Source organism: Coptis chinensis, chromosome 9, assembly GCF_015680905.1.
Source record: "Coptis chinensis isolate HL-2020 chromosome 9, ASM1568090v1, whole genome shotgun sequence".
NCBI classification, from domain to species: Eukaryota; Viridiplantae; Streptophyta; class Magnoliopsida; order Ranunculales; family Ranunculaceae; genus Coptis; species Coptis chinensis.
In genome coordinates this window covers 50,356,529-50,368,081 of record NC_141464.1, presented here as the reverse complement: position 1 = coordinate 50,368,081, position 11,553 = coordinate 50,356,529, and the positions used below count along the sequence as shown (strand labels likewise).

At 33.6% G+C, this 11,553-nt stretch overlaps 1 protein-coding gene across 1 annotated transcript; it reads right to left on the bottom strand.

The window, feature by feature from the left end:
• Positions 1–5,860: 5,860 nt before the first annotated feature.
• On the bottom strand, positions 5,861–6,946 carry LOC147476507 (uncharacterized). Its single transcript, XM_086583810.1, has 2 exons — positions 6,720–6,946; positions 5,861–6,614 (listed from the first exon to the last, which is right to left on the bottom strand). The coding sequence occupies exons 1-2, from the start codon at positions 6,849–6,851 to the stop codon at positions 6,159–6,161; spliced, it is 588 nt and encodes a 195-aa protein (XP_086439936.1). The 5' UTR covers positions 6,852–6,946; the 3' UTR covers positions 5,861–6,158.
• Between the last annotated feature and the right edge of the window lie 4,607 nt (positions 6,947–11,553).

Sequence of the window (11,553 nt, the reverse complement as noted above, 5' to 3'; positions counted from 1 at the left end):
TGCAGTATTATATTACTAAGTAATGGAGAGTTCATATTTTAAAATTTCTCATAATATTTATCTTCCCTTCCACATAGTGGATAGTTGCCATTCATGCACTCTGTTTAGTTTACACTATTTTACTTTAATTTTGCCATGCATCACTATATAAGTTGAACCTGTGACACATTTTGGAGGTGTGTAGTACACAGTAGCAACATTTAATGATCAGAGATCGCCATCAAGCTCTCTTCCTCCGTGGACACTTTTGAAGGGGGGTTTTTTTTTTGGTGCTGAAATTATGTTTTGGTAGTCGTTTAGTTTGTTTTTTAAAAAAAAATAATAATAATAATAAAATGTTCAAAAATATTATTTTTGTAATCACTAATAAACATGATTGGCAAGTATATATTGCACCTGAGAGGTAGTTACAGTTTAAATGCCCCTATGTTATACAATCTACTGTCTAATAATTGGTATAGATATGATAATGCAAATGAAGGAAACAAGGACATTAGGGTGGAGAAAATACCATATTGCAGCTCAATTGAGGTCAAATGGTTTAGTTCACGAGTTCATGTGTTTCAGGATCAATATCTCCAGACTCTGATTCGAAGTGTCAGCGATAAAAAGATATCTTAATAGTTTTATAAGGTGCCATTTCCAAATCTTTATGCAAGCTCTTCAATTATGTTCAAGTAATTTCAATTTTAAATAGTTATGTGGTATTTGTTTTGTTAATTATGTTATTAAGGTTTTTTGAGTGACGGGAACTAAATTGTTTTATTGCAAAATGGACATAAGAATTTCTAAGAAATGGTGCGAGTGTTCGCTTTGGTGTTAGGTCTTGGTGAACTTCAATATCATCATACTATTGTTGTTGGTCTTAGATTGCCTTTTATCTTAAGTCAGATTTTCTACTTCATAGGATAGATTACTTTACTCGATCGTGATCCTAAAAACTAAGTGAAAGTTGGGTTATTCTAGAGTAATGAATAAATAGAACAAGGAGACAGGTGCACAAACAAGGATTTTTTTGAGTCCCCCCTGTGGAGTAGGATAAATCTTCGATAGAGTTTGAATGCAATAACTAATACATTGGATTATTTCTTAGTATGCTTACTTGCGCTCAGTTTTGCAGCTAATGGAACACTTTAAATTCTTCAAAGTTACAAATTACAAAATGGGGTAAACTCGATAACTTTATCATGATCAAAATTTTAGTTTTGTTAGATAATTTTACCATGCCAATATTCCGTTGCTTTAGGAGTTGACTCCATAATTTTACCATGCCAATATTTTGAGTTGCATTCTAACGTAAACTCAGAGAAGAATAATTAATAGAAAATCAAAAACTGGATCCAAATGTATTGAACTAAACTTAAAGAATAATTAATAGAAAATCGAAAACTTGATGAAACTGCATTGAGCTAGCCTCAAAGAAGAATAATTAACAAAAAATCGAAAACTAGATGTAAACCCATTGAATTAACCTCAAAGAAGATTAATTAACAGATGATCGAAAACTGGATGCAACGACACTTAACTAACCTAAAAGAAGAAGAATTAATAAGAAATCGGAAACTGGCTGTAAATGCATTGAACTAAACTCAATGAATAATAAACGGAAAATCGGACACTCGATGCAACCCACTTTGTACTAACCTCAAAGAAGAATAATTAACGGGAAATCAGAAACTAGATGCAAATTCATTTAATTAACCTCATAGAAGAATAATTAACGGAAAATCAGAAACTTGATGCAACTATATTGAACTACCCAAAAAAGAATAATTAATGGGAAATCGGTAATTGTTTGAAAATAAAATAAACTTACCTTAAATAATAATTAACAGGAAATCGAAAACTGGATGCAACTATATTAAATTAACCTTAAAGAAAAATAATTATCGAAAAATCAGAAACTTGATGCAAATGCATTGAACGAACCTTAATGAATAAATAACGGAAACTGGTTGCAAATGCATTGAACTAACCTAAAAAAATAATTAACGGGAAATCGAAAACTATATCAATTGCATTAAACTAACCTCAAAAAATAATAATTAATAGGAAATTAGAAACTATGAACTTACCTAAAACAATAATTAACACCCAACTAAAAATTGGATGCATGAACTAACCTCAAAGAAGAATAATTAACAAAAAATCGTAAACTGGATGCAATTACATTGAAGAAACCTCAAAGAATAATAATTAACTGAAAATCATAAACTGGATGGATGTAAATCATTTAACTAAACTCAAAGAATAATTAACGGAAAATTGAAAACTGCTGGATGCAACTGCAATGAACTAACCTCAAAGAATAATAATTAACGGGAAATCGGATACTAGATGCAAACACATTGAGCTAACCTCAAAAAAGAATAATTAACAGAAAATTGAAAATTAGATGCAACTGCACATAACTAACCTAAAAGAAGAATAATTAACAGGAATTCGGAAATCGGTTGCAAATGCATCGAACTAAACTCAAAGAATAAGAAATGGGAAATCGGAAACTGGATGCAACCGCATTGAACTAACCTCAAAGAAGAATAATTAATCAAAAACTGGATGCAACCACAACTAACATCAAAAGAGAATAATTCATGGGAAATCGGAAACTAGATGCAAATACATTGAACTAAAAAAGAAGAATAATTAACAAGAAATCGAAAACTGGATGCAACTATAATATTGAACTAACTCCAAAGAAGAAAATTTAACGGGAAATTGGAAACTGTATGCAAATGCAATGAACTAAACTCAAAAAATAATTAACGAGAAATCGGAAACTGAATGTAATTGCATTGAACTAATCTCAAAGAATAATAATTAACAGTAAATAAAAAACTGGATGCAAATGTATTGAACTAACCACAAAGAAGAATAATTAATGCAAAATCGGAAACTGGATGCAAATGCATTGAACTAACATCAAATAATAATTAACAGAAAATTGAAAATCGGATGCAAATGCATTAAACTAACCTCAAAGAATAATTAATAAGAAATCGAAATTTGGCTAGAAATACATTGAACTAACCTCAAAGAATAATAATTAAGGAGAAATCATAAACTAATAATTAAGGAGAAATCGGAAACTAGATGCAAATGCATTGAACTAACCTCAAAAAATAATTAATAGAAAATCGAAAACTGGATGTAAATGCATTGAACTAACATCAAAGAATAATCAACAGGAAATCGAAAACTGAATGCAAATAGTGAATTAACCTAAAAAAATAATTAATAGGAAATCAAAAAATAATTAATAAGAAATATGAAACTGGATACAAATTAAATGCATTAAACCATCCTCAAAACTTAGTTGTATTATGTAGTAGGACTAAAAGATCTCAACAAATATAGTTTTGCATTTAAAATAGTGTTTATTATATTTCTTTTCGTATGATCATTAGTACAGAAAAAGGCTTTTGTGACTGTTTTAAAAAGTTTTTTGTGATTGTTGTTTTCGAAACCGTCCAAATAGTAGAAAATGGTTTTTGTGACTGTTTTATAAATGTTTTTTTTACCCTCATAAACTGAACTGTAACAAAAAACATCTTGACTAATGTTAAGTATCGCTCCAATTGGCCGGTCATAATTGGGATATTAATTGCCACTATTGTTAAATGTTAAGTATCTCTGAAATTAGAAACAAAGTTAAACAATGTGCTCCCACTACTCCAAAAGAAATTGTCCACGCAGCTCTAACACTCCCCAATTTCCACCTTTACACGACTACACGGTTCCACCTGGTCTTCTCTCTCTATTCTCTCTCACGAGTCGGAATTAATGTCTGTAAGGGCATCTCCAATGGGGGGTGTAAACCGTATAGAGTGAAAATTTTACACCCCAAATATAAAAAAATTATTTTCAATGGGGGTGTTATATCGTAGGTAATAGAGTATTAGTTGATAGAGAGGGTGGGAAATTCCCCCTCTCGCTATCAGCTAATAAAAATCCCGGGCGACACTTGAACAGACGTCTGAGTAAACATTCGGACGTCACTTGGAGTGTCGTTCCTATCTATTTCTAAAGTCACAATTTAAAATTTTTAAACTCGGACATCACTTGAAGTGACGTCCCACTTTAATTTAAAGAGAACGCTCCCGAATTTAAAATTGAACTTTTTTACACTTTTCCATTGGGAATAATAGAGAGTGGATATTTATGGACTCTACCATAATTTATAATTGGAGTTGTAAAATCTTAATGGCACCTAGGTGGCGCATATGTGGAGGTGTAATTTTACACCATCCATTGGAGATGCCCTAAGTTATTTTGTTATTCAAATCCACCAATTGGACCGGGAAGAAAGTGGATTGCAAACGATGTTCCGATCTCGGCTACGAAGTAGTTGAGAAGACGATAAAATGGAGAAGGGGATAAGAGAAGGGTCTGATTTGAATGTGAGACATTTAGGGTGTTCATCCTTGTTTGTGCGTCGATGCTCTACCTTTGAGATAGAGGATGAGAAAAGGGTAAGAGAACTGTCAAGTCGATTTCTTTGCATCAACCAATCGAACCAGGTTAGTTACTCTAGGGTTACTTTTTCTTTCTTTTTTTTGCCCTTTTAATTTGCTAGCTCTAATTCAAGATTTGTTTTTTGCCATTATATTGAAGGTTTTCTTTTGGCCGGATTTCTTCTCTAATCCTTTGTTCAATTGCAGTCAACACAAATTTCAACTCTCGCTCTCTCTTCATTTCTTCTTCAAATTTCAAGTAAGGTGGGTGAGAATTAGGGTAGTTTAAAAAGCTTAGCGTTGTGATTATATAGTGTATGGAGAACCCCATCCAATCCCTCAGGGTTTAATGTTCTGGCTTTGTGTGGGTTTGAAATTCCTTAGCAATTTCATTGTTCTCCGTTTTTCATTTCATTCATAGTAATATTGTTTATTGGGTTAACTTTGCGATATACCTTTAATTAGGTTGCTACAATGGTAATCCTCTGACAGCGGCAACTCCGAAAAACAGAATTTGGTAATCCTCATGCAGATATAAAGATTAGACAATTAAACTATCGCAAGCTGTCAAAACTTTATGTCTCTTTACTTCCATAGGCTCACTTTCAACTTTGTTTTACACCTATTTTTACGCTTTTAACATATATTCTTTAATAGATAGTGCATTACGCTAACTCTATTAGTAAGCACGAGTAGGACACAATAATTGTCATAACCATTTTAATTTTAGTAAATTTGATTATATTGTTCGAATATTAATGATCTTTTTTTTTTCATACAATGCAAGGAAGATTCTTTCGAATTGAGTTTGTTCAGCCAAGAATTTTGTCAAACTACCACCAAAATTCATCATGAGTGGAGGAGCGGGGGAAATGCATGTGGTTATATCTCGCACGTCTTTTTGACTTTTTTGCACAATTGAATTGAAATGTTTATATTTCTTTTTCATCTGTTGTGTACGAAGATTGAGAAGTTTAAATGGAATTAGTGGTTGTTATAAAATATATTTTTTTTGAATGCAATGAATTATATGAAGTGTATGTATTTAGTTGTTTATGAGTGCGGAATTACAGTGTAGAATGATTAATTTTTATACAACTGAAATTTTTTTATGACGGTTTTAAGAAAACTAATGTCAATAGCAGTTTGTTTATGACGGTTTATAATGCAACCTGCGACTGTCGTGACTGTTTTCTACTATTTGTCACGATTTGGAAAAAATATTTGTAACGGTTTTGATTTTGTAAAAAAAAATGACCTCCACAAAAGACTTTTTGTCACCGTTTTTTAACAGTGACAAAAAAACTTTTTTTATTGTAGTAACTTCAATAAATTATAGTAGAATTTTCACTTTGCAAGAAATTTGAATAAATAATTAATATTATATTCATATTTCATAACTCATATTTTCAGAATAATTATATTCATATATCTCTATGAATAGTCAGAAATATTTTTTTAAATAATTTAATATAACACCTGCTAGTTTTTTTTTTTTTTTTTTTTTTTTTTTTTTCCGATAAACACAACACCTGTTAGTAGCACAGGTTAAAAAGCTAGTTAAACAGCATATAAACATGCACAATTACTCATTCATCCAATTAATCTCTTTTCTTATCATATAACCACATGCACGTTTCCTCAAATCTTCAACTTCAACATCACTACGATCATGATAACCTGCACCTTTATTTCCCCCTTTCTTCAAACATCATCCTTCCCAACCACAGTTTCCTTTATCTTTTGTGTGGTGTCCTTCGCGGCTCCCCAAGCGCCCTCCCTAGTCTGCTTTTCCTTCTCAGTCAATTTCTCTGCTGTTTCGACCACGGATCCTACGACATCATTCGTCGTCTCCTTGGCCTCATAGGTACCTTCGTTTGCCTTGTCACCTACCCATCCAGCGGTGTCACCAGTCTTATTAGCGGCATCTTTCGCTGTCTCTTTCACCTTATAATCCCCTTCCTCCACCTTCTCGGCAACTGTCCCTGCAGCATTTTCAGTCTTCTCATTAGCTTCATGTGCTATTCCCTTGGTTTTCTCTTTAGCCTTTTCCGCTTCTTCCGTTGTCCTGTACGTTCCCTCGTTCATCTTTTGTTGCGCTCGTCCGGACATCACTGTCGTTTTCTCAGCGGCATCCGCATAAAGTCCTTGCTCATGTCCCTGCAATTCAACGTACAACAACAAAGTAAGGCATAAATCTACGCAGAGGGCTCATTGCTAATGTGAGATTAGATATAAAGATATGTATATATACAGTATACTGACCTCATTGGATTTGGAAGTAGCGGTGGTGAAACAAACTCTAGACACTTTACGAGTTGAAAGAAGGGAAGTGCTTGTAGGCAAAGCCTTTGGACTGCTGAAGAAGACATTTTTTGCTAAATATATTGTTGCCATGCTTGCTTGTTCACTTAGTCTTGTATTAAATTATTTCCTTTGGTAACACTTTTTTATCTCAGTACTGTTTAAAAGATGAGCGTTAAGTAGCTATAGAAGTAGAAATAGAGCGAATTTATAGGAGTGAAGGTGGCGAAAGCGTGAGGACAAGTGTAGAGATATGGACAGGTGTTGATCATTCTGAGGGTTCTTAGGGCAGTTTATAGATTGGACACGTGTTGATCCACTGTTCATTATTAGATTTTGTAGGACGTGGCATACCGACTAAACATCTCCTCGACGTGGCATACCGACTTCCTACTTTGTTAGTTCCCTTGGCTGCTTGGCATTGGGTTGGTTGGTTTTGGACTTTTAAATCAACCTGAGCCCAGCCCACTTTAGTATCTTATTCTCAATCTCACAAACACTCAAGTTGGGCCTAGAACTGTAACTGACCGAACTTTATTATCTTAAATCTAGAGATTACATCTCCCAACTTACCACATGTTGTTGAGATTCTAATAGCGATAGGGAGAACTTTCGGATACCAAATAGATGATTAGACATTTGAAGTGGTATTGAACAATGGATATATATACTTTGCCAGCGTATTTGTGGATGAGTAATGTAAAGGTGCGTTTTAGTCACGATCTTATGAATCTAGATGATTGAGGAAGATGATATTATGACTGAGTTCGAATGATCGAATTGCCTACGTATCTAGTTCTCCAGTGAACTGGAATCAAGTCGGACGTAGTTCATATTGAGTAATTGAGTTGGAGATGGAGAGAATGTGAACATGAAGCTCCCCCTTCCTTAATTTGTTAGTTCCCTTGTCATTTATAGCTTATGACTCTTGGTCAATGTGGCTCTTGAATGAGCTTAAATGAGGATGCCATAAAGTGTATCGCTGCTGTTACAGAATTGGTGTAACATCTGCCTTTCCATCTTCGAGCGTTACAAGATCTGGTAGAGGTCTTGATATAAGCGACGTGGTTGAGATCTTGGTATAATCGACCTGGCTGAGGTCTTTGGTATAATCCACCTGGCTGAGGTCTTGGTATAATTCTGTGATGTGTTGGACACGTGTATAATATACAATGGTTGTGTATATTAGTCCCTCACACAGCCCCCTCTCATTAGGTCATTCTAATTCTATGGGGCCAACCTAATGAGAGAGTAATTCCACACGTGGGAAGCACGCGGAGTAGTAACTGAAAATGCAAGTGATGCTAGTTTAACAAGTACTGAATTGATCCTAGAAGTGTAGGTCCTCAATTAGTAAGAAATTTGTAGTTCAAGGGTGCCTTGGAGCTCGAGTGAGCATTCTGCACGTTGTTGATCCTAGAAGTGTAGGTCTTCAACTTAGAAAGAAAGTTGTAGCTCAAGAGAGCCTTGGAGCTCGAGTGAGCGTTTTGACATTGTTGATCCTAGAAGTAGTGTATGTCCTCAACTTATTGAGAAAGTTGTAGCTCAAGAGAGCCTTGGAGCTCGAGTGAGCGTTCTGATTTGGAGATGCAGTTGATAGCTAGCCTTTAATTGGCGTGACTATAGTTGAATTGAACTTGATCCTCAGGTCATCGAGTTGATTGGTGGATAGCTAGCCTTTTAGGGTTTACTATGGTTGATAGTTAGCCTTGAGTTGGCGTGATTGTAGCTAGCCCCAGTTTTGGAGCTTGATTGACTTGTAAAAAATGCGAGCTAGCACCAAAGAGTTAGTACGAACTAATAATAGTAATTTTGGAGATGAATGGAACATAATAATAGAATTGAACATGTTTAGATGGCAATAATAAGCCCCAGTCCGGAGATGGTTGTGGCTAGCCCCTAGTTTGCATTGGAGCTTGATTGACCTGCACTAGATCAAACTAATATCTAAAAGAAATTAGAACAAAAGAAATGGTAATTTGGAGATAAATTGAGCATTGATATCCAAATTGTGTGTAGCCTATGATCTAAGGCTGTGTTTGTTTACTAGCAAACCAAGATGGCAAATGATATTTTCCCACTTAAATAGTGGTTTTCCCGCGTTTGGCTGCAAAATTGAGTAATGGCAAACAAAATCTTTATTTGCTAGGAAAATGTTATTTTCCCATGAGAAGCGGGAAAATACGCTCCACCGCCTCCCCTCCCAAATCTTTTTGCCAGTGAGAAAATAGGGGTCTCTCTCTCTCTCTCTCTCTCTCTCTCTCTCTCTCTCTCTCTCTCTCTCTCTCTCTCTCTCTCTCTCTCTCTCTCTCTCTCTCTCTCTCTCTCTCTCTCAGGCTTTGTGTGGTGCCGGTTAGCTCTCTCCCGATCACAATTGATATGCCAGGTATGGAATCTAATATAATATTGCCAAAGCATCAATGGATTTCATAAATCTATTTGATTATTTTTTTTGTTTTTTTCTTGTTTGTTCCATTTTAAGGATCAATTTGCAATTGCTAATTTATCTATTCATGTATACTAAATTTGAAGTTGTTAATTTAGTTATTTATACTTACTTTATTTAGATAATGATATGGTGTTTAATTGATGAGGTGAGGAAATCCGAGAGAGAAAAACAAGCTTTAACGAGGATTTTTTCGAGTCCCCCTGTGGACTAGGATAAATCTTCAATAGAGTTTGAATGCAACAACTAATGCATTTGATTATTTCTTAGTATGCTTACTTGCGCTCAGTTTTACAGCTAATGGAACACTTTAAGTTCTTCAAAGTTATAAATTACAAAATGGGGTAAACTCGATACCTTTATCATGATCAAAATTTTAGTTTTGTTAGATAAATTGGGATCTAACTAATTATTAAAATGCTTCACTAAGTCTGTTTCCGTAGGGTTTTTTTTGGTGATGTTGAGGGTTCAAATTATGGTTATATGTAGTTTTTATTGTGAAAAATGTGATGGAACAGTTCTCTAAGAGGTTCAACTTGCGTGTGTGATGTGTCAACCAAATTTTTTAACTTTGACCATACCATTTTACAAGTTACTACCCTAAGAGCAAGTCTAATGGGGACCGCTGAAAGAGCAAAAATGAAATTGTGACTTCCCTTGCTTTAGGAGTTGACTTCACAATTTTACCATGTCAATATTTTGAGTTGCATTCTAACGTAAACTCAAAGAAAAATAATTAATAGAAAATCAGAAACTGGATCCAAATGGATTGAACTAAACTTAAAAATTAATTAATGGGAAATCGAAAATTGTATGAAACTGCATTGAGCTAACCTCAAAGAAGAATAATTAACGGAAAATCGAAAAACTGGATGTAAACACAATGAATTAACCTCAAAGAAAAATAATTAACGGGAAATCGAAAACTGGATGCAACTACACTTAACTAACCTAAAAGAAAAAGAATTAACAAGAAATCGGAAACTGATTGCAAATGCATTGAACTAAAATTAATGAATAATAAACAGGAAATCGGAAACTGGACGCAACTGCATTGTACTAACCTCAAAGAAGAATAATTAACGGGAAATCGGAAACTAGATGCAAATGCATTGAACTAACCTCATAGAAAAATAATTAACGGGAAATCAAAAACTTGATGCAACTATATTGAACTAACCCCAAAGAAGGATAATTAACGGGAAATCATAAACTATATGCAAATACAATTAACTTAACTCAAAGAATAATTAACGAGAAATCGGAAACTGGAATCAACTATATTAAACTAACCTCAAAAAAAAATAATTATCGGTAAATCAGAAACTTGATGCAAATGCATTGAATTAACCTCAATGAATATGTAACGGAAACTGGTTGCAAATGTATTGAACTAACCTCAAAAAATAATTAACGGGAAATCGGAAACTAGATACAATTGCATTGAACTAATTAACCTAAAAAAATAGTCATTAACGAGAAATTATAAACTGTGAAACTTACCTCAAACAATAATTAACACACAACTGAAAATTGGATGTATGAACTAACCTCAAAGGAAAATAATTAACAGAAAATTGAAAATTGGATGTAAATCATTTAACTAAACTCAAAAAATAATTAACGGAAAATCGAAAACTGGATGCAACTGCATTGAACTAACCTCAGAGAATAATAATTAACGGGAAATCGAATATTGGATGCAAACACATTGAACTAACATCAAAGAAGAATAATTAACAGGAAATTGAAAACTGGATTCAACTACACTTAACTAACTTAAAAGAATAATAATTAACAGAAAATCAGAAATTTGTTGGAAATGCATTGAACTAAGCTCAAAGAATAATAAATGAGAAATGGAAAATCGAAAACTGGATGCAACCACAATGAACTAACCTCAAAGAAGAATAATTAATGGGAAATCAGAAACTAGATGCAAATGCATTGGACTAACAAATTAAAGAAGAATAATTAACGAGAAATCGAAAACTGTATGCAAATGCAATGAACTTAACTCAAAGAATAATTAATAGAAAATCGGAAACTGGATGCAATTGCATTAAACTAACCTCAAAGAAGAATAATTAATGGTAAATCAGAAACTGAATGCAAATGCATTGAACTAATTAACCTCAATGAATAATTGACGGGATATCGGAAACTTGATGCAAATGAATTTAACAAACCTCAAAGAAGAATAATTAACACAAAATTGGAAACTGGATTCAAATGCATTGAACTAACCTTAAAGAATAATTAACAAAAATCGAAAATTGGATGCAAATTCATTAAACTTTCCTAAAAGAATAATTAATAGGAAATCGAAATTTGGCTGGAAATGCATTG